The 24,260-nt window shown below is 44.3% G+C and overlaps 1 protein-coding gene across 7 annotated transcripts in view; it reads left to right on the forward strand.

Moving 5' to 3' along the window:
• The window catches only part of Ugalt (UDP-galactose transporter), a 430,948-nt gene that overhangs the window by 30,587 nt on the left and 376,101 nt on the right, over positions 1-24,260 (forward strand). For all 7 annotated transcript variants that reach the window (XR_010853662.1, XM_067107245.1, XM_067107253.1 and 4 more), the window contains one exon: positions 7,681-7,781. Coding sequence is in view for 4 of the 7 variants with exons in the window: in XM_067107245.1 (XP_066963346.1) it covers positions 7,763-7,781 (19 nt within the window). In the remaining 3 variants the exon portion in view is untranslated. Of the gene's footprint in view, positions 1-7,680; positions 7,782-24,260 lie in introns of those variants that run through there.

Consider the following 24,260-nt stretch of genomic DNA (forward strand, 5'->3'; position numbering starts at 1 on the left):
AGGTATCTGGCAAATCTCTGAAGAGAAAGGCAGAACCAAGTAAAGGTTTGTTCCTAAGGGTTGAGCCAACTCGGGACTTACGAAACCATGAGATCAATTGGGACAAAGTCCTTCTTCTTAGCACCAGAATTGCCCACAGAACTGCAGTTGGCAAGACCCTCCGAGGCAAGAAAGAATTTGTATTCTGTTGAGGCAGGGGGAAGCTTGGTGTCTCGACCTGAATGAACTCCTTCTCCAAAGAAAAGAATTCATCTGGTCGAGAACGCTCTGGAAGCAAGGACCACAGCAGTCCCCGACACTCTCGGCGCCTCGGGAACTGCAAGGGTTGCAAGTGATGAAGATTAATCATTGGGAACCGTGGTCCTGTCCGGGGATCCTCATGTGCTGACGAATCAGGCGAAGTTCTCCGAGAAAAAACAAGAGCGATTGCAAGAAGAGGAAGACCCTGTAAGAGACCTGCCGGCGCCATCTCTTCCAAAAACGTGTGTACCTCTCCATGAAGGGACAAGACAGAACAAGAGCATCCCATTTTTCTCACTGAAACCCTTCTACCATACAATATTTCCTGGGAACTAACCAGTTGTCTTGATTTATGTACAGTCACCACTACTTGCATTGCCATGCAAGCATTCTAGAAATACTCATAATGTTCCACTGAATCTTCTGTGTCAAACTGTGTGTGTTTCTGAAAGCCAAGACGTTCTCTCCATTTCACATATATTATGGATTGCATTGTATTCATTAATCTGTCTCAAATCTCATGCAATTGGCCAAGAATTTCCTGGCCTTTCCATTGATATATGTTTTATCACTGTACATTTATTATGTCTCTCAATATCGCCATGTTTGTCTGCTGACAAACATAGGGGAGAAGTTACCTCTGTTTTCCCTGTCTGTTTGTAGATGCACTTTAAGCTCACCTTGAATAACATCTTCAAAGATTCTGTACATTCAGTCAGAAAACCAATAAACCAGTCAACACCCTGCCAGTATGTCACTCAATCCCATCCTTACAACCTTGGTGTTTCTGAGGAAACTCCTGAAACTGTTCTCAGCTAGCACTCTGCTGGCCCTGCTTTTGATTCCCGACCAGACAATGAAGAATTGAGAAATTTATTTCTGGTGATAGGAATTCATTTCTCGCTCAATGTGGTTGGATTCCACAATAAGCTGTAGGTCCCGTTGCTAGGAAACCAAGTGGTTCTTAGCCACTAAAATAAATCTAATCCTTGGGCCAGCCCTAGGAGAACTGTTAATCAGCTCAGTGGTCTGGTTAAACTAAAACTTAACTGTTCCCTTTGGAGGGAGACCTTGACAGATCCCATGAAACCCTCCTTGGCTACCTGGTTGTACTCTGAGAGAATCGGGGACCAACACCCAAAGCACGCCAGGCAGCCGAACTCCAAAGATAAGTTCGTTGGAGCCTCTCTGTCCATCTCGAACCTCTCGGAACAACCGAGAGGAAAGAGAACTGGTGAGGAGAAAGAGTACCCCTACCTGTCCTGCCAGTAAGACCAGCAGGAGAGGCGGACCGTGAGCAATAATCAACGGAAGGAGATTACTGCCACGTGGGGGAAGAAGAGCACTTGTGCTGTGGCAAAGCACTTTCCTGGGAAAAGCAGAAAGTTCACTCGAACAGAGCCGAGAACCCGATTCGGAAAAACCAAGTGGGGAAGAGCTGAGATTCAACAGAACTGAAGCCGATCAGAATGCAATCCCGACTGGGTGGTATGCGGTGGACTGGGAGACAGGCAGAGGGTGAGCCAAGCCAGTCGAGCCAGTCTCGCACGACCAGGGGCTGTGCGGGGCAAGCAAGCTGAGCAAGCCGAGCCAAGCTGATCGCGTGGACACGATCAGCATGGGACAGGTGGAACTCGTCTGCCGTGAACCAGTGCTAGTTTCCAGAACTCTAAACTCCTTTGAGGCCGAGGCCCCTCGAGAAGAAGGTTCAAAGGGAATTCTGTGTCTGCTATCCTGCATGTTCAAACCCTAAGATTCAAGACACGATGATGAAACCCAGCCAAGCAACCGAAGCAGCTGGCGGGCAGTATGGAGACACCTGGCGTCTCGATAACCTGACACCTGGCGTCTGGCACCCAGACACCTGGGTGTCTCAGCACTTTCTCTCATCCTGTGCCTCTTGTCAGGAGAGAGCTCGTGATTCATTAGAATTTTCTCATGAGACTCCCAGCTGCTTTCGGTTTCTAAGAAATCGAAAGAGCTAGCACAGAACCAGTCTTAGAGGCAGACTTCCCCGGCCGGCTGATGAAGAGTTAGAGGAATTTATTTCTCATAGAAATTCATTTCTCGCTATAATGTAGTTCCACAATAACTGTAGGTCCCGTTGCTAAAAATTGGTTCTTGGCCATGTAAAATAAGTCTAATCCTTGGGCCAGCCCTAAGAGAGCTGTTAATCAGCTCAGTGGCAAGAACCAGTCTTAGCTTCTTCCAAGACTGGCAACAAGGGTGTGGGCTCGAGAGCCCGCACTCTTGTGGCCCCCCAAAACGCAAGACCCCACACGAGAATGCGAATCGGTTCCTGACCTTGGGCGGGAACAGCCAACGAGAGAAACTTGTCTCCCAGAAGAGAGTCAGTCCCTTAGAAGTCCTGCAGGACTCCCAAAGGGAATCTCTTCCCTGCTTCTTCTGGTGTTCGAACCGATAGGATTGAGACACCAGACTGGGAACCCGACCAAGCACTGGTAAGCACTCGGGGAGCGCTTGTGGTGCTGGCAGGAAGAGCTGAGACACCTGGGTGCCTCAGCCCTTTCTCTCGCACTGCTCCCGAACTGGGCCGGGGAGAGTACTCTCCAGACCAGATTGGGATACTCGATATTCCACTGAATCTTGAGCACTCAGAGCTACTCGCATGAAATGAGCACCCAAAGCAGCCCCCATCTTAAGAGGTGGAACCTCTAGGACTGGGAACAGGATCGCAAACCGAGGTCTGCGCGCCCCTGGCTCCCTGAAACACAAAACCCAGGGCTATGTGGTGGTTCCCTAACCCAGGAAGGTCGGGAAAAGCCAACGAGAGACCCACTGCCTCCTCGGAAGGAGGCAGTCCCTAGACATCCAAAGGCATCAAGGGTAAAGAAGCAGCCTTCCTCTCCTTTGGCCGATGGAGGTCTGTCTGGATTCCAGGACCCCCTTGGACCTCGGGAGAGGAAGGGAAAGGCAGCAGAAGACAAAATCGAAGATAAGTTGAAGAAGAGACGGTGGCTACTTCCACAGGGCGACTTCCTTCACCTTCACTCCAACATCTTCTACAGGCTGGTGGACACAAAACATGGTAACCTCCAGGGCAGTCAGGCAGGAACACAACGGAAGCGGCCCAGGACACCACCACCAGGAGAAGCAGCAGCACGATCAGGACAGCTGATGCAGGAGCTACAGCAGCGGTTTGGAAGGCAGGAGCAACTGCAATGGCCAGGAACGTCACTTCCACAGGGCGACTTCCTTCACCTTCACTCCGACATCTTCCACAGGATGGCGGACATCGTAACCTCCAGGGCAGCTGGCAGGAACACAATGGGGCGGCCCAGGGCACGACCACCAGGAGAAGCAGCAGGCATGATCAGGACAGCCAATGCAGGAGCTATGGAAGCGGTTCGGAAGGCAGGAGCTACAGCAGTGGCCTAGAACGTTACATGAAAGTCACCAGCAGCAACAGGAACGATCAGGGTGGCTGCAGCAGGAGACCAGGAAGAGCCGCCCACAGACTGTCCTCGAGTTAACAGGAAGCATAACACAGGAAACAGCAGGAGCAGATGGACCACAGATACGCCAGAGGCAGTGCCACAGCATACATGAAGGCCAGCAATGACAGCGATCGATCCACATTGGCGGGAAGAAGTCGGAATGATCCCAACATGGAACTGTCATTCCAGCCAGGTACTGTGGTTGGTCCCGAAGCAACAATGAATGAACGTCAGAACTCCATCATGCAAGATGTCCCCTGAGATATCCAGCCAACCACTGCTGCGTCTGCGATGCTCACTGTCAACCTGAAAAGAAAAAGTAAAGATGATTAGTAGAGGAGACTCCTCTCGCTACGAGAGGAACTGCCCTCGCAGCGAGGAGGAGGTACCATAGAAGAGATCACCTGACTGCCTGCCCCCGCCCCCTCGCGGTCTTGGCCCGGCGTGTGAGCGAAGAGGGCGAAGGAGAGAGATCTCTACCGAAGGAGAGATAAGGAAGAACCTACGGGGAGAGAGAAGGACGCAAGGGAGGCCACCAAGGGCGCCGTGGAAACGGAACTTCACTTCTATTCAGATACCTCTGTTCTAGGTTGGGGAGTCCTCTTGGGGAACCAGGAAGTTTCCGGGACGTGGTCGCCGGAAGAACAGAACCTTCACATCAACGTCAAAGAGCTGAAAGCATTTCACTTAGGGCTTCAGTGCCTCTCGACCCTAGTTCACAACAAAACTGTGGTAGTCCATTCAGTCAATACCACAGCCCTAACTTACATACGAAAGTGAGGTGGCACTCACTCATTTTCTCTCTGCCAGACAGCAAGAGACTTTCTACTGTGGGCAGATCAAATCTAGTGAGTCTAGTCACTCGATTTATTCAGGGCAAACTAAATGTTCTGGCAGACGAACAGGGCTGTCGAAAGCAGGTCCTTCCCACAGAGTGGATCTTGGATCCCCTAGTCTGTCGGAATCTGTGGAAACTATGGGGTAGGCTGACATTGGACCTGTTTGCCACCTCAAAGAACTATCGCCTTCCTCTCGTTTGTTCTGTGGGCCTGGACCCTCTAGCATGGGCAACAGGTGCCATGCTGCAAGATTGGTCCAAAACATGGACACCTACACCTTTCCGCCCTTCAGCATGGTCAGGAAGTGCTGAACAAGTCTTGGGCTCATCGCAATATTCACGATGACCCTCATAGCCCGTTCTGGCCCATGAAAGAATGGTTCCAGGACCTGCTATGGTTGTGGATGGACTTTCCGAGACTCCTTCCCAAAAACCATGTCTACTCAGACAACCTCTCTTCAAGAGATAACCACCAAGGGTTGTATGCTCTTATCCTGATAGACTTCATACTGTCTGAAAGCTTGTCAGAGTGAAAGAGTTTTCAAGACGTGCTGCAGAGACTGTTGTAAGATGCAGGCGTCAATTTTCTAGCCGCATTTACCAAGCTAAGTGGGTGATTTTCCAAAGAAGGCGTCTCAGACACAACTTCTCTTCTTCTGAGACATCTGTAACCCAAATTGCGGATTTCCTCCTTTATCCGAGGAGATCTAGGAATCTCGTACTCCACCATTAAGGGGTATTGAGCTGAGCTTGGCTCAGTGTTCGAACACAGGGCCCTGGATCTTTCGTCAAACCCAGATCTTAAAGACCTCATCAAGTCCTTTGAAACGTCCAAGCAAAGGAAGGAAGATCCAGTCTCCTGGAACATGGACGTAGTGTTGAAGTGGCTGACAGGTCTCCCTTTTGAACCCCTACGTTCCTCTTCTTGGAGAAACCATACCCAGAAGGTTCTTCCCATCTTGGCCTTGGCTACTGCTAACATATTAGCGAGATCCAAGTCATCGATAAAAGGGTAGGTTTTTTCACAAAGAGATGCAGTTTGCTACTTTCTCGTGGATTTTTAGCCAATAATGAGGACCCATCCAAGCCGTCCCCTTTCTTTCTCATTAAGAAGGTAATGGACATCCTTGGCTCTGAAGCTTATCAAAGAGAGTTCTTTGTCCTGCTAAGGCTTTCAGGTATTACCTGAGCAGGATTGAAAGATCAGAGGGCCATCCAGTAACCTCTGGTGCTCTGTCAAGAACCTGTCTCTGCCCCTCTGACTGAGAATGCATTGTCCTTCTTCATGAAAGACTTAATTTCTGAGGCACGCACTTAGATTTAGGAGGACATTTTGCTTACTTTTAAAGTGAAAGCTCATGACGTGAGGGTAGTCTCTACCTCATTAGCTTTCAGGCACAAAATGTCCCTCACTTCCATTCTGCAGTCGACCTACTGGAAGTGCGAACCGATCTTCGCATCTCACTGTTTGAAAGAAGTTGAAACAGTCTTTGAAAGTTGCAGTACCTTGGGGCCATTATCAGTAGCTGGCATGGTATTGTTGGGGGGGGGGGAAGCATAGGAATCTCTTTTTCTCTTACTATCTTTTTGCCTTGAGGTAAGGTGTCGAATTTTCGGGAGCCAGGGGGTACAGTGTACCTGGAGTACCCACCAGTCTCGGTGGATGGGTTGTGGTGTTTTCATTATAGGTGACAGCGTTGTCTGGTTGGTTTTTATATTGGTACTGCGCCCAGGGCAAGGGAACTTGTGTTTGTTTTGCCAGCAATCAGGCCTATCATCCGCTGCAAGGCTCCTACTTAAGGTAGAGGCAACCCATGGCTCAACCGCCACGACACTGCAGGTTAAGATGAGCACCAACCAGAGGCAGTATTCACCCACAGTAACTCCCTTACCAGGTAAGGAAATGACAAGCATTGTTTCAATGCTAGCAAATTTTCTATTTCAAACTCATTACCATGCCTTGATGTTTTGGAATAGAATGTGTCCATGAAAGTGGTGGGATTCAGCTATGTAATTACTTGGTAAGTTACTTATATGAAGATGACATTTTTTCACAAAATTTTTTCATATATACTTACCAAGTAATTATAGAATTGGAGCCCGCCCTCCTCTCCTCTCACTGACATAAGGGCACTAAAAGAATGAGGTCTTTTGCTAAGTCGCTTCCAGTACTCCCGCTAGTGGGCGGGGCTTGTCGCCTACACAAAACAGTCGAAGTGCTACCACAATTTTTTAAATAAAAGGCTGCCATGCAAGTTAGAAACTTTAGTGGTTTGATTACTTTGTAAGTATATATGAAACTTAATTTTATTATGAAAATGTCATGTTTGCACTCATTCACCTGTCCCAGAATCTTTTGGATACTACAAGGGATACTCCTGTATTAATGTGTATAAGAATGTTAATAGTATTATAGTAAAATTTTGTGTAACAATGATTTTATTATAAAAATGCTGTCTCCCCTAATAGGGGTGGCTCAGAGAAAAATAAAAAGACATTTTTACTGCTATAGTAAGAAAATAAAATTTACTCAGATACATTGTATGTATTGATTGCTAAATTATGGATATGAGAAATGGATACTGTACAGATAGTTTTGGAAAATGGGTATTGTAGGACAGGACCATCCTGTTCTCAACAGGCATTCAAATTCTAAATTGACAGGTTTTGTGGTCAAGAATAAGAAATAAGGCAGCTTGCAGTGTGTCAAAAACTTGCAAGATTATGTGACTCCTTGCTTTTATGGGTGGGAAAGAAAACCACCCTTGGTGAATGAAAGATGAACAGGACCTTAGAATTACTGCAGCAGTGCTAAATTACTGTACACAATACTACAGGACTACTATGTCTTTGGCAAGTTGGCTGCCTTAGGTAACACTTTGTGAGGATTTGTACATTAATGTGAAAAGTTATAATTTAGTACGTTTATCATTTAAATTAAAATTCCTTACTGTATATAAAAATATACCAGTAGGCTATACCTTTATATAAAATGAATAGCTGTTGTTCCCCTTATTCTATCTTTTGCCCCTTTTTTCTGAAATTTTTTTAAAGTGAATTTCCAGTACAGCTTTAAGTACCTCAACTTGTTTATTGGGGGTAAAATATCCCCACAAATCTTCATGTTGTGTCTATTTTTTTCAGGTTTTGGCATTGAATTTGGACTATAGTGGCTGAGATTTCTGCAGGCAAAGTTTTTCCTTGAAGTACTATAGCAGTATTCACAATGGGGTTTGATAAAGGGGGTAAGTATGGGTAGAGTGTATTTTCAAATACTGTATTATGTAATTATATCCATTAGCTTGAACTAATTACACTTTCCATTTTATTTCATATTATTTAGAGTGAATCTTACCTACTGTTAAAGTTAGCTTATATCTTCTCACCATTAGGTGCGGTTGATATTCAGAATAAAACAAAATAACACTTGGCTAACCCGCTAGGACTATCTCTGCAATCACCTGTTTCCCACCAGGTGGCATTGGAGTGTTTATGTTCTTGTCAGAATTCTTCATGCTGTGTCCTTGTACAGATGGTGTGAATTGGTGTTATTAATAATGGTGGCTATTTCATGCTGATTTTCTTCTGTACGGTATTGTGCTTGTTTTCCGGTTTTGCATTATGGCATCTACAACAAGCAGAGATGAAAACATTAGGCTGTATAGGAAAGAGTTTGGGGAGACCAAATGTTTCGGTTGTGCATGATGCGTGTGTTGGCCTAGCTGTTGAGGCACGAGTGTGGTTTTCTTGATGTGAAGATAATAAGGAGTGATCTGATGAGAGGATGAAAATTTTTGAAATGAACTTTACCTCTCCATTATATAGCTTTTACTTCCACACCAGGAGGAGTTCACCAGATTGAAACAAAAAACGAGGACACTTGGTTTTTAATGAATATCCCTCTTCTATCCATCTACCTCCCTCCATCCCCCACCAGGGGACTAATAGGTACAAACACTCATAACGGGCAGTCTACACCTGTCGCTGGGTTTGGTAGGAGTTCGGCAGATGCGATGCACTTGGTTTTTTTTGTTGGTTTGTTCTTATATTTACTTGTTTAATTTTTTTTAATATTCGTTCGGTACGATCCTGTAAGGTAAAAGTTGCCATAATAGGCATTATTCCAGTTTTATTACCCTCGTGATATGTTTTGCATAGGAAAAAGTTATGATTGGATAACTATATGAATCATAGCTGAATGAAATGCTGTAATTGATCGTGAATGAAGAGAGCTTGTTTGGTTATAGAAACAACTTTAGAGTATAATACTAGTAAGACTTAAGTTAAAGGGATGCATGTCTTGTCTGATTTTCCATTTAGTAACAGGTTAGGTCCCCTGCTACTTCTCTTTGATCTGTTACTCCAAATGAGCTTTCCATCGATTCAGGGCATTAGATTTGATAGGACGGAGTAATTTTTTGATGTTGTTATTATTAGTGTTTTATTTTTACCCTCCCGAGAAGTTAGGTAAGTTCTGGTTGTTTTCCGCATTGGAGGAAGGGTCAACACCCCCCACTATTTATTGGCTTGTCCTTGGCAGAGTCCTGTCTCACCTCGTGGAGGTGACAGGAACCGGGACATGCCAGAAAGTGGTGCAGATCTGTGCCCACTGTACATACATTATATAAGCAAATCCACAGAAAAATGACAGGCAGAAGTTCAGTACCAAAGCGCTTTCACGTTTATTAATGCATCGTCTGGGTACAAATGAGGCACAGATGAAAGGAAGGTTACCAAGTAAACAAAAAGAACAAGAATACCAGATGATTAATTGTCAAAGGGTAATAAACAGAAAGATAATCCAGGATAATCTGGGATCAAGTAGTCACAAACTAAAACATAGGCCTAACTACAAGGGATACGAAAGTTTAGCCATACAAAATCCAAAAACATGAATAAAAATGAATACCAGATGGTTAATTGCCAAGGGGTAATAAACAAAAGGGTAACCAAGGAAAATCCAGGATCATGCAGTCACAAACTAGAACCAAATACTTAACAGAAGAGATGCGGAATCTTACGTGTATAAAACTGAATACTAATTTTGCTTATACAGTGAACCCCCTGTATTCGCGGGGATCTGTCCCTTGATTCAGGTCAAATCTATTTTCAAATGCTTAAAACCCCTCTAAAAACACATAGAACTGCCCATTTTGAGGACAAACACAGAAAAACCCTGTAAAAATGCTTATACCTGAATATTTTAATAGTTTTATCACAAAAACTGTGCATTTATTCATGAAAGGTTCTATGAAAATACAGTAATTAGTGAATATTTCTCAGTGAAAAATACCACGAATGGCGAATTTTCATGAATGATGGCTAGATATGTTCCACAGAGAAACCCAGAATGCGTTAGTCCTGACGTTGACAATGTCCGAATACGGGGTTCACTGTATTTATCAACAACTTTTTTTAATTATAAAGGCATCAAGTTTAAACAAACCAAGACTAAAGTTTAGAATACTTTCAGTACTTGGCTTGATAAAACAAGATTCGATAATATTCCTTTTAACTGTGGGTTGCATAGGACTAAAGATCTTGCTTCACTCCAGTTAATAGGATGATCTGAATCTCATATGTATGAATAATGCATTCAATATTTGGCCATTTCTCACAGAATATTGGTGTTGTTTGATTCGTTGTGGAAGCGATTTTCCAGTTTGTCCATAGTACAGTATATTTTATCACATTTTTTACAAGGAATCTCATAGATGCAGCCAGAAACATATCTAGGAGAATTTTTTATTACTAAACTCTTAACATTAACCCTTAAACGCCGACTGGACGTATTTTACGTTGACAAAAATTGTGTGTCGGGTGCCAAGTGGACATAAAATACGTTGACTACAAAAAGTTTTTTTAAATATTCGCGGAAAAATACTTTATAGGCCTCGTTTGTGAAAAATTTTAAATCCTGCTTTGAGGGATGCTGGGAGTTCACGGATCACGCTGTTGTTTTGTTTGCAAAGCGTGACCCAGCTGCCATCTTGTAATTTCTTTCTTATCCCAAAAGAAAGCATCAGGTAACTCTGCTGAAAATCTCAGAAATTCTTTAGTCACTCTGTTGTAATTTTTGCACCATTTTCTATTAGCCTTTACATAAAGTTTTAGCTGAAAATGTGCACAATTTCATGTAGAATACAACAAAAAATAACTCATGGTTGTTGCTTTTATCAATTTTGACATATTTCACATAAAGCCACGATAAGTGCCAAAATTTCAACCTTCAGTCAACTTTGGCGTGACCAGAAATGGTAAAAAATGCAATTGTAAGCTAAAACGCTTACATTCTAGTAATATTCAATCATTTACCTTCATTTTGCAACAAATGCGAGAAGTCTCTAGCACAATATTTCGATTTATGGTGAATTTTTGAAAAAACTTTTTCCTTAAGTCTGCCCTAACTCTGCTGAAAATCTAAAAAATTCTTTAGTCACTTTGTTGTAATTTTTGCACTGTTTTCTATTACCAGTTACATAAAGTTTTATATATGAAAGTGTGTGAAATTTCATGTAGAATACAACAAAAAATAATTCATGGTTGTAGCTTTTATCAATTTTGACATATTTTCATATAAATCACGATAAGTGCCAAAATTTCAACCTTTGGTCAACTTTGACTTGACCGAAATGGTAAAAAAATGCAGTTGTAAGCTAAACCTCTTACATTCTAGTAATATTCAATTATTTACCTTCATTTTGCAACAAACGAGAAGTCTCTAGCACAATATTTCGATTTATGGTGAATTTTTGAAAAAAACTTTTTCCTTACGTCCGCACTAACTCTGCTGAAAATCTTGTAAGAACCTGACGCCTTCTCTTCAAAACACGTGTGTGTTCGTGTGTTCATCGTCCATCGGAGTGGACATGACAACAAGAGCATCTCGTTTTCTTTCTCTAAAGGAACGCGATTTCAACCATACAATATTTCCGTCTGTTTCTCCCTAACCATTGTTGTCTTGATGTATGTACAATCACCATTACTTGCATTGCCATGCAAGCATTCTAATCATGTACTCATAATGTTCCAACGAATCTTCTGTATCAAACTGTGTGTATGTTTCTGTTTGTGAAGACACCAAACGTCTCGCCACTCCGATGGACGACGAACACACGTTTGGAAGAGACGGCGTCAGGCTCTTACAATCTCAGAAATTCTGTAGTCACTGTCATAATTTTTGCACAGTTTTCTACTAGCCGTTACATAAAGTTTTGTATATGAAAATGTGCGCAATTTCATGTAGAATATAACAAAAAATAACTCATGGTTGTAGCTTTTATCAGTTTTGAAATATTTTCATATAAATCACGATAAGTGCCAAAATTGAAACCTACGGTCAACTTTGACTCGACCGAAATGATAGAAAAATGCAATTGTAAGCTAAAACTCTTACATTCTAGTAACATTCAATCATTTACTTTCATTTTGCAACAAACGGGAAGTCTCTAGCACAATATGTCGATTTATGGTGAATTTTTGAAAAAAACTTTTTCCTTACCTCCGTGCGCGGGAACTCTGCTGAAAATCTCATAATTTCTTTAGTCACCTTGTCGTAATTTTCGCACCGTTTTCTATTAGGCGTTACATAAAATGTTATACATGAAAATGTTCGCAATTTCATGTAGAATACAACAAAAATAACTCATGGTTGTAGCTTTTTTATCAGTTTTGAAATATTTTCATATAAATCAAGATAAATGAAAATATTCGACCTTCGGTCAACTTTAACTTGACCGAAATGGTCAAAACTGCAATTATAGCTAAAACACTTACAGTCTAGTAATATTCAATCAATTACCTTCATTTTGCAACAAACGGGAAGTATCTAGCACAATATTTCGATTTATGGTGAATTTTTGAAAAAAACTTTTTGTTCATGAGACTTACCTGTCAGATATATATATAGCTGTATTCTCTGATAGTCGACAGAATTTCAGAACTTTGACACGCAGTGGGAGATCAGGTGGTTAGTACCCATTCCTGCTGCTGGGAGGCGGGTATCAGGAACCATTCCCATTTTCTATTCAGATTTTCTCTGTCGCCGGTACTGTCAACACCTGTTTTCAGTACCTCCGTCTTGGATTTCGTAAACTTGGTTGTCACTTAAGTATTTGTTTGACTTTTGGTTTTTTGGCATATGCAATTGTGGACTGTTTTGGATTTGGCTTTGTTTTTTGCTTGGATTAAGATGTCTGAATCTAGTTCTTCTAGTTATAGAGTTTGCTGTGTGCAAGACTGTAAGGTGAGGCTACCGAAAATTTCGGTAGATCCTCACACTGTATGCTCGAGGTGTAGGGGCATGTTTGTTTATTTAATGATCGATGCAAGGAGTGTGAGTCTTTGCCTGATGCTAGTTGGAGGACTTATGATTCCTATGTGCGAAAGTTTGAGTGGGATAGGATCTGGAGGTCTTCCTCCAGAAGTGTTTCAGTGAGTAGGAGTCAGGGTAGTGTTTTTTCACCTGCTAACCCTCCTGTAGACGTAGCTTTTCCTAACCCTGTGGTGTTGCCCCCGGGCCCCGAGGTTGTGTCTGCGGAAGGAGATGCCCTGTCGGTTGTTATGTCTTCCATTCGTAACCTTGAAGCTAAAATGCTCGCTCTTCAAAGTGCTGTGAAGTGCAGTGATAGTGTCTGTCCCCTAGTGTTGTGGAGGGGCGTCAGATCGGCCGTATAATGCCTCTAGGCCTGGACCTCTGCCGGACTCCCAGGACTCAGGGAGTGGGCAAGTTGAAAGCCATAAAGAGGGTTCGGGACCCCCAACGATCTGGCGTCCCTTCGGCAGGGTCCTGTTGACCTTCCCAGGCTGCCAGGATCGTGCACGGGCACGAATCTACAAGGATTGCTTTCGTCCCCGATCTTCCTCCCGCGTCAGGGGTGGAACTCTTGGAAGGACTCCCGCCCTTTGAAGAGAAGTTTCAAAGAAGGGGACACTTCACGTCCCTTTTCTCGTGGCGCTCTTCGGCTCTTCTCGGAGAGTTTTGGCGCCTTCCCTCCGCAGAAAGGACCAGGGCGTCATCGGACGATGGCGCTTCTGAGCGCCCAGTCGCTCCAGGAAGAGAGCTGTTGCTTCCCCTGTGAGAAGGAAGAAGGCGTCTCCCTCGCCCTTGTCTTCTCACAGAATCAGCCCTTCTCCTGAGGAGGAGACTTCTCCTACTCTAAAGCTTCTGCTAGACATGCAGAGGCAGTTGGCTTCTCGTTAATGGCCCAGAAGGAGACAGTGCGTGTCGTTGTCGGAAGGATTCCCGACTGCCGATCAAGAGGTCCAAACCGTCCCCTTCTCCTTCTCTTCGCGTTCGTCTTCTTCTCATGCTTCTCCTGAAGCCCTCTAGAAGTCCTTTGGCTCAGCGCTTTACTGGTCTCAGCAGGGATCACCAATTCCCTCTTTCTGAATGCTCTCCATGCTGCTAGGCTAAGCGCTGCCTCGTTATGACGCTCCACTTGTTTCTCGCCGCGCTTGGCGCTTCTCATGCTGCTAAGCATGGCGCCTCCTCATGCTGCTCGGCAAGACGCCCCCTTGCTGCTCGACCTCTTGGGCGCTCTTCGTCAGGACTAAAAAGTCAAGGCGCTTCTTGCCGAGTTTCTTTTCGCGACCCCTCTCGGACTTCTTCAAGCAGAAGTCCCTTTTGCAGTTGGTCTGCAAGGGTTAGACCTCCCGGAGTTTCTCCAGTCTCTTCGGTTGCTCCCATTGAAGAAGGAGAGCTGTCAAGTGCATCGGAACCTGCAGTTGAGGAACAGTCCTCGACTTCATCAGCTTCTTCTGATTACCAGGTCTTGACACGTTTGCTGAAGGACTTGTTTGGGGACAAGTTTCAACCTTCTGCTCCTCGCCCTCCTCCTTCGCAGTTAACCTCGTCAAAATCGCAAAAGACTTCAGGTTTTTGTGAAAATGGCCATGTCTCTCTCTCTCACGAAGAGGGCCTTTAAGAAGGTTCAGGAGTGGATGGACTCCAGGAAGGCCCAGTGCAAGACTTCTTTCGCCCTGCCTCCGTCAAGATTGAGTGGGAAAGGCGGGGATTTGGTGCGAGACGGGGAGGATGTTGGTTGGAGAGTTCCTTCCTCTTCCCAGGGGACCGCCAGCCTTGTGGGCGCTCCTAGAAGGTCTCTCCTTTCGTCAGCGAAGGTGTCCTGGAAGTTGTCTGAGACTGATCACCATCTGAAAGGTCTCTTCAGAACATGGAAGTTTTCAACTTTCTGGACTGGTGCCTGGGAGTCCTGGACTTGCAGGCTCGTAGCCCTGACTCCATTAGTCTGGGAGAATTGTTCAGCGTCTAACTTGCATGGACAAGGCGGTCAGGGATGGCTCGAAGAGCTGGCTGCCCACTTCTGTACAGGGCTTTTAAAGAAGAGGCCATATACTGCAACTTCACTTTGAAGTCGGTCTCTCCTTCTCAGAGGGCAGAGTTGCTGTTGCCCGATGTCTAGCCATCTTTTTCCCCAGTCCTTAGTCAAGGATACTGCCGCCACTTTGCAAGAGAAGGCTACTCAAGACCTCTTGGCCCAGTCTTCTAGGCGTCCAGCAGTCCCTTCGACTTCTTCCCTTGGGCAGGCTTCAAGATACAGAAGCCCTTTCGTGGAGGAGCTTCTTCAAGATCGTCCTCTCGAGGAAGAGGTCTCTCCAGAGGTGCAGAGCCCCTTCAAAACCTAGGGGCAGAAGTGACTCTGTGGACCTCCAGACACCGGTTGGAGCCAGGCTTCTTTCCTTTGCAAGAGCCTGGAGAGAGAGGGACGGACAACTGGTCCCTCGAAGTCATCGAAAAGGGATACAAGATCCCATTCCTCGTCTTACCTCCGTTGTGCCACGAAGCCCCAGGATCTGTCGCCATCCTATCAGCAGGAGAAGCAGCAGATTCTATTCGACCTGCTCGAGCAAATGCTGAGAGAAGAGAGCTGTGGAACAGGTCTCAGATTTACAATCCCGGGCTTTTACAACAGGTTGTTCCTGGTCCCAAAGCAGTCAGGAGGATGGAGACCAGTCCTGGACATCAGCAGGTTGAACCATTTCGTTCTGAAAGAAAAGTTCAAAATGGAGGCGTCCCAATCGGTTATAGGGAGCCTTAAGACCAGGCGACTGGATGGTTTCTCTCGATCTCCAGGGCGCCTACTTTCACGTCCCTATACATCCTCTATCAAGGAAGTACCTGAGATTTGTCCTGCGGGGACAGGTATATCAGTTCAGGGCTCTCTGCTTCGGACTCAGCACAGCCCTATGGTCTTCACGGTGTTAATGAGAATGTGGTGAGATGGCTTCACCTTGCAGGGATAAGAGTCTCACTTTATTTGGACGATTGGCTCATTCGAGCCTCGTCAATGTCAGGTGTCTGGAGGACCTTCACGGACGTTGGGTTTGTGAAGTCCCTAGGACTTCTGGTGAATTTCGAAAAAGTCCCATCTGACCCTGACTCAGTCCATCGTTTATCTGGGGATTCAGATGGATTCAGTGGCTTTCGAGCTTTTCCGTCCAAGAAAGACAGCAGCAGTGCTTAGACAAAGTTTCAGCCTTCCTGCGGAAAGAAACATGCTCGGTGAGGGAATGGATGAGTCTGCTGGGGACCATTTCATCGCTGGAGAAGTTTGTTTCCTTGGGGAGACTGCATCTCAGACCATTTCAATTCTTTCTTGCAGAGAACTGGCAGGACAAGGAGGATCTGGAAGTTTCTCTGAAGATCTCGCCAAAGGTGAAGGATCACCTAAGGTGGTGGCTCGATCCATCAAAGTTGGCAGAAGGCGTTTCTCTCAAACTTCAGAACCCCGACCTATTGTTGTTTTCTGACGCGTCCACATTGGGATGGGAGCAACACTAGGGGGAAGAAGTGTCGGGCACCTGGAGAGGGGAACAGGTGTCCTGGCACATAAATCTCAAAGAATTGGGGGCGATTCAGTTGGCCCTACTTTTCTTCGAGGGACGAGTCACAAACCGAGTAGTCCAGATCAACTTGGACAACACCACGGCCCGGCATACCTAAAGAAACAGGGGAGGAACTCACTCTCGGTCCCTGTTCGCTTTGGCAAAGGACATCCTGCTGTGGGCACAGGCCCGAATATTACGATCCTCACGAGGTTCGTTGCAGGTGTAGAGAATGTCCATGCGGATCTTCTAAGTCGGCAACAACAACTGCTACCGACTGAGTGGACCCTGCACCAAGAGGTTTGTCAGGGACTGTGGAGGCTATGGGGCGTCCCTTGGTGGATCTCTTTGCAACTTCCAAGACAGAAGAGGCTTCCTCTTTACTGCTCCCCTGTACTCGACCCAGGAGCGATCTCAGTAGATGCTCTTCTCTGGGATTGGGACGGGGATGGACGTTTATGCCTTTCCCCGTTCAAAATCCTCGGAGAAGTCATCAGGAAGTTTTCGTCGGAAGGGACGAGGATGGCGTTGATCGCCCGTTTTGGCCTTTGAGGGAGTGGTGGTTCACAGAGGTCATGTCCTTCCTAGTGGACTTTCGAGAACACTGCCCATGAGAGTCGATCTACTCAGACAGCCCCACTTCGAGAGGTACCACAAAAACCTCCCGCTCTGAGTCTGACTGCATTCAGACTATCAGAAGCTGGCCAGAGCGAGAGGGTTTTCTACATCAGTGGCGAGCTATTGCCAGAGCCAGAAGATTCTCTTCCAGTAATTTGTACCAATCAAGTGGACTGTGTTCAGGAGATGGTGTAGAAAGAAGGGCATTTCCTCTACCACGACCTCTGTGAGTCAGATAGCTTGACTTCCTCTTGTTTCTGAGGTGAAGTCAAACTAGCAGTCCCGACTATCAAGGGATACAGAAGTATGCTATCAGCCGTTTTTAGGCATAGAAACCTGGACCTAACTAACAACAAAGACCTTCACGATCTATTTAAATCATTCAGAAACCCAAAAGGTGCCTCAGCAAAGGACTCCTTGGAATTTAGATGTGGTGTTAAGGTTCCTGATGTCCAGTCCTTTCGAGCCTCTTCGTTTCTGCAACATCTAAGGAACATTTCCCGAAAGACTATTTTTCTAACCGCTCTAGCAACAGGAAGAGGGTTAGTGAACTTCAAGCCTTCAGTAAACATATAGGCTTTAAAGGACATAACGCAGTTTGTACTTTGTCCTACGTTTTAGCAAAAAACGAGAACCCGTCTAACCCTTGGCCCAAGAGCTTCAGAAATCAGGGGTATGGCTGAGATTCTGGGTCAAGAGCCAGAGAGTCCTTTGCCCTGTCAGGGCTCTCAAGGTCTACCTGGACAAAACGGAAGGAAAGTCGAGGCCCCTCGGACAATCTATGGTGTTCAGTGAAGAGACCGGACTTACCTATGTCGAAGAATGCACTGGCATTCTTCCTGAGTTTACGATTAAAGAAGCCCATTTATGCTGTCAAGACACTGATTTTAAACTTCTGAAAGTCAGTGCTCACGAGGTGAGGGGTTTGCAACTTCAGTGGCTTTCAGAAGAATATGACACTCAATAACATTCTGGGTGCCACATTTTGGCGTAGCAACTCTGTGTTAAGCTTCACACTACCTGAGAGATGTGAAGACAACATATGAGAACTGCTCTTCAAAGCTAGGACCATGCGTTTCATGATACAATCCTGGGGGCAGGGGTGACACACATCCTATCCTATAGAAAATGGTTAGGAATCTTGTGTTTTTATGGTTGTTGGGTTGTTGGGCCATTGAGGCGGACTTCCCACTCTTTAGCTTTAGTTTTGCTATCCTAACTTAGTTAGGCTTGGTCAGGTGGTTGTTTTCTTCGTTTGCCCTCATTTGTATGGTCAATATGGTCTAGTCACATTGTGGTCACGCCCCGTTGACAGATCATCTAGAACTCACCAGCTATACAGGTCACTACCTTGCTGGAGACTCTAGTAAAGCAGAAGCGGACTTGGGTGACAGTAATCACGAAGTCAGCTATGCTAACAGGTAAGGAACCAAGGTGTCAATCACCTACATGTATTATGTTTCCTAAATCCTATTCTGTCTGTACCCACCTCCAATGGTGGTATTCAGCTATATATATATCTGACAGGTAAGTCTCATGAACAAAATGATATTTTAATGATAAAATAAAGTTTGTTCATACTTACCTGGCAGATATATATATTCATAGTGCCCGCCCACCTCCCCTCAGGAGACAGTGGCACTAGAAAATCTGAATAGAAAATGGGAATGGTTCCTGATACCCGCCTCCCAGCGGCGGGAATGGGTACTAACCACCTGATCTCCCACTGCATGTGTCGTAAGTTTTGAAATTCTGTCGGACTATCAGAGAATACAGCTATATATATATCTGCCAGGTAAGTATGAACAAACTTTATTTTATCATTAAAATATAATTTTTTACGTCCACGTGTGCGAATTCATGCATCATTTTCTGATAATATTTTCTCTGTGTTGCTTTGATCGTTTTACAATTTGTTATATACCAAAATCATCGCAATTTGGTGTACAATACAATTAAAAAAAGTAACTTATTAGCTTTAACCGTTTTGCTCACAGCGCAATTTGTATACAATTATATATGAAACTTTTTCACACTGTCATATATTGCAATATTTATATATGATAATGACGTTTTTTTCATTTCTGATGGTTGCATACTAAACTTCAGGCAATGAGAAAAAAGAGCCAACAATGAACTCTTAATCTTAAAAACTACGCATGCTGTGATTTTTGAAAAAACTTTTATCCTCAGCGCTAACTCCCAAATGCTCACCCACGACATGAACACTTTTGTAAATAGAGGCTCGGCGTTTAAGGGTTAAAATGACTGAAAACAACATTTATGTTGAAAAGCTTTAAAATTATAGGAATTTGTAAAAACCTTTATCATTCCGTAATTTGAGAATATTTTGCTTGCTGAATTCAAGTTTGTTATTAGTTAAACAAAATGTTTTCCTGGCTCTTTTCCATGCTACATGTACAAAGGTCCTTGGGTATTTAAGTTTCAAAGCAATATCATAAATAGTTTTGATCTCAGCATCAATGAACTGCGGGCTACAAACGCGTAAAGCCCTTAAGAACATTCCAGAAAAGACAGAATTTAACATTTAGATGATGATTGGTATAATAATGAATAAAAGAGGCAATCTTAGTTGATTTTCGAAAGACTGAAAAGGTGAAATTTCTATCATTTCTATGGACAGTTACATTAAGAAAATTCAAATTACAATTTCTTTTTCTTCTCTACAGGAAATTTTATAGAAGGGACTAAATTATTTAGCTTGATGAGAAATTCTGGAGATTTTTGTGAACTGGCCAGACAGAAAATATCATCCACATACCTATACCATATAACTTTTCAGGGCAAAATACTCGGTAAGAATTTTGTCTAAAAAAATTCCATGTAAATATTGCTAAGGACAGGAGATAAGAGATTACCCATAGCCATGCTGAACTTTTGTACAAAAAAAATTCCCCATTAAAGCAAATTTACTATATTTGATACATAACCTTATAAGATTAGTGAGGTTTGCTACAGTTAAAGGAATATCATAACTTTCTAATTCTTCCTCAAAAATACCAGTAAATCATCTACAGACACTTTTGTAAATAAAGGTACAACATCAAAACTAACCATAGTAAATCAAATTTCAAATTCAAATGATTCAATTTATCTATAAAGTCAACATTATTTTTTTACATTCCTTTTAGACCAGTCATTAGTTCAACAGGCTCAGTTTTTCATATATTTTATCAAAATGGATTGTAAAAATTCTTACACCTGTAGTAGGAAACATTTATAATTGTCTGAATGTAAAAAATAATGTTCGACTTTATAGTAAAATCAAATTTCAAATTCAGACTACTACTGTATTCAATTTGTTCATAAAGTCGACATTATTTTTACATTCATATTAGAAATGTTTCTACAAAAAGGTGTAAGAATTTTTACAAGCCATTTAGGTAAATTATATTTCACAAACCGAGCCTGCTGAACTAATGACTGGTCTAATAGGAAATGTAAAGGGATTTTGACAAAGGAAAAATCTATTTCTGAGGGAGGCCCCGTGTCACCGGTGAAATTCCATACTAACACGAATTTCTAGGTATAGTATTGCTAGATATACCAGAGAAAAAAGAGCTTTCAGGAATGCTGGAGTTACTACCCCAGATCGGCGTCTTCCATAGTGGAGCGTCGGTATAACCAAGGGTGAGTGAAAGGATCACAACCACAGAGCCACAAAAAGACATCCCCATGTCAAAACCCCGGCAAAGAGTGGTGAGCGTTCCAGCCCCTACGCTCATCCGCCTGCCAGGCCACGACTCAGCGCCATCTACACTCATTCCAGACTAGTACCACCCCAGGCTTGGCATGTGCAAGTAGGGGTGCAAAACCAGCTTCTGGGAGGTCACCGGGTGACATGGGGCCTCCCTCAGAAATAGATTTTCCTTTGTCAAAATCCCTTTTCTGAGAGTCCAGCCCGTGTCAGCCGGTGAAAAGTGACAGAGAATCATGCCAAGACTGCAAACTACGGAAAAGGATCAAGGTGATCTGAACAAAAAATACAGGCTATGAAAAATAGATTTAATTAAAATATCTCTCCACAAAAAATAAGATTAGTAATAGGTAAATACATTAATATAACCTTAAGAGTAAAGTACAAAAACAGGTACACAATGTAAATATAGGAGGGGTAAGGTACATCCAATAATATAAAATTACAAGTGAGTAAATATAAACTTATACTTAAGAATAAAGAGAGACATTTACAATATGAGAAAAATTATGAGGTACATGGAGCAAAATAAAAACAGCCCAGTACCCCAAAGACAATCCAAATACACAGCATGTCAATATACAATCACCCAGAAGGATAATATTAAGGCAATAATAACATCAATTATGAGGAGCAAGGCAGTGAGGCATGATAGATCCAGAAGGGCAGGCAGAGAAATAAGTGAGGCAGGCGGGCGGGGGGGAAAGGATAAGGTTTAAGGATAATTAAGGTGGGGGAATGACACTCCCCACAGCCACTGCAGAAAATTTTAGGGCTTCGAGTGATTTTAAATAATGGCGTTTAAACACTAGAGGTGATTTCCATCCCGTATATTTGGTAAGTTCAGCAAAATCCATATTATGAAAATAATTAGTGGAGGTAGCTTTTGTTACGGATATCATGAACCTTAGGGACTGAATCCGGATTAGCTTGTTTAATAAAGTACAGAATTTGCTGTCTTATAGCATTCAACGACAGAGTTCCACCCTTCTCCCTGATAAAAAGAGGGCCCGACTTACACTGTGGAGTTCTTAATAGGTAAGACTTTAAGGTATATACTGGGCATAAGGACTGGTCCTGTGGAAGAGGCACCACCTTCCAAGGAGACCACCTGTCCTGAGGGCCTTCATTCTTAGCTAAAAATGTATGATCAGGGGAAAGGAGGACTTCTCCGGATGGGAGGAAATTAACAAAATCATCACCCCTAGTGAGAGCCGATAGCTCTGAAATTCTGGCACCTGAAGCCAAACTAATCAGAAATAAGGTTTTCCTTAACAGATCCACATAAGAGCAATGTGAGTTGTCAATCTCAGATGCCAACTTAAGAACATCATTGAAGAACCACGTAACAGAATGAGGGCGTGTTACGGGTCTCAAACGAGCACATGCTCTAGGGATAGATGAAAAGTAAGAATCTGTAAGGTCAATATTAAAACCATACAAAAATACCTTCTTTAAGGCTGACTTAGCTGTAGTAATAGTGGCGGAGCAAGGCCTTTTTCAAACAATGATCTAAAAGAAGGTAACTGCTAGGTTAGTAGTTATAGTTTGAGCTTCAGATGCCTTCAAAAAGGATGCTAATTTCTTGACTGCTGAATCATATTGTCTGAGAGTAGACTCTCTCTTATCCGATTCTAAAAACAGAGTGTTAACGGGTCAATGTTGCTCCCTTTTGAGCAGTGAACTTTACAAAGTCCATAAAACTAGGGCATTCTGAATTTTAAAGGAAGCTGACACAGTCTTGGTTTGTACTACTTGGGTCAATCTGGGATTGGGAATCTGATGACACCGCAACTTGAGTTCCTGAAGCAGAGGGAACCAGTTGCTCTTGGCCAATAGGGGCTATCAGAGCCAGTTGACCTTTGAATGACCTGAGTTTGTGCAGTACTTTCAACAACATGTTTATTGGGGAAATAAGTAGATCTTCTCCCAATTGTTCCAGTGTATGGTCATTGCGTCCGTGGCATAAGCCTGAGGGTCCAGGTTGGGGCCACATAACAGGGAAGCTTGTAGTTGCTCTCCGTTGCGAACAGATCCACTTGGAGGCCCGGAACCCTTTGGCTAACCCACTTGAATGATTCTCCGTCCAGAGACCACTCCGTCTCCAACGGAGTGGTTCTGAACAGGAATCGCCACCATGTTCCGCACCCCGCTAGGTGGGTGGCTGACAGATGCCAGCCGTGCTTGTTCGCTAGGGGAGAAGATAGCTACCATCACCTGGTTTTACGCGACCTGATTTGGAGCCGCCCCTGTTGATGCAATGAACCACCACGCACTGTCCAACACCAGTCTGATGTGAATCCGGCTGGGGGGAGTTTCTTTAAAGTCAGAAATACCGCCATAGCTTCCAAGGTGTTTATATGGAACTGTTGAAACATTGTAGACCAAGTTCCTTGTACTTTTTGTTTTGGCGAATACCCTCCCCAGCCGCTTAATGAGGCGTCTGTGTGAACTACCAGCGCGGAGGAGGAATTGAAGCGGGACTGACTTTGACAGGCTGCTGACTGTGGACCAAGGCCGCCAGCCTCGCCTTCAAAATTGCGGGATGGAAGAGACCTTGTCTCTGAGCCTGACATTGGCTGCGTGTCGCCACACTCTGTTTATGTCTTTTAATTTCGCTTTTAAGAGCAGGTCCGTCACTGAAGCAAATTGAAGGGAGCCGAGGATTCTCTCTTGGGACCGGCGGGATGCTGCTTTGTCCTTCAGAAATTTTCTGGTAACGGAAGCTATCTCCTTCCGTTTGGGTGGCGGAGGGATAGCGTGTCACGAGGACAGATCCCACTGGAGGCCCAGCCACTGAAACCGGGACTCGGAGTCAGGCGGACTTCTCTCTGTTCAGCCGGAAGCCGCGACTCCAGGAACTTGATGACAATGGCGTAGCCTTCCGGCACTCTTGAACTGTTGGGCCCAGATTATCCAATCGTCCAGGTGCGCTGCTAGGAGATCCCTCGGGACCGGAGCTGCTGAACTACTGCTTCCGCCAGCTTTCAAATATCCTGGGGCTATATTGAGACCGAAGGGCATGACCCTGAAGGAGTAGGCTTGCTTCCAGTCTGAAACCCAGGAAGGGAGAGAAGTTCCCCAACCGGGACGTGATAGTAAAGCGTCTGAAAGATCGATAGAGGTGGTGCGGCTCCACGCGGAAGTAGAGTCCGTACCTGAGCTACCATAAGCATGCGAAATTTGTCGCATTTTATATAAAGATTTAGACGCGACAGATCCAGAATCACTCTTTGCTGAACGGAGTCTTTCTTTGGGACAGTGAACAACCTGCCTTGAAATTTGAGGTGCCTTACTTTCTTTATTGCTCGCTTGTTGAGCAGTTCCGTCACATAGTCCTGTAGGACTTTGGAGGGGGGTTGGTAAAACCTGACAAGGGGAGGGGGATCCTTGATCCAGCTCCAACCCAGACCTGTGGACACAATACTGTGTGCCCAAGGGCTGAAGGACCACTGGTCTCTGAACCAGTAGAGGCGACCACCTACCTGACTGGTCTCAGTGGGAGGAAGCGGGTTTGTTTCCTCTGCCACGTCCAGGTTTC

This window comes from Macrobrachium rosenbergii, chromosome 8 (assembly GCF_040412425.1).
Source record: "Macrobrachium rosenbergii isolate ZJJX-2024 chromosome 8, ASM4041242v1, whole genome shotgun sequence".
Classification (NCBI taxonomy): Eukaryota; Metazoa; Arthropoda; class Malacostraca; order Decapoda; family Palaemonidae; genus Macrobrachium; species Macrobrachium rosenbergii.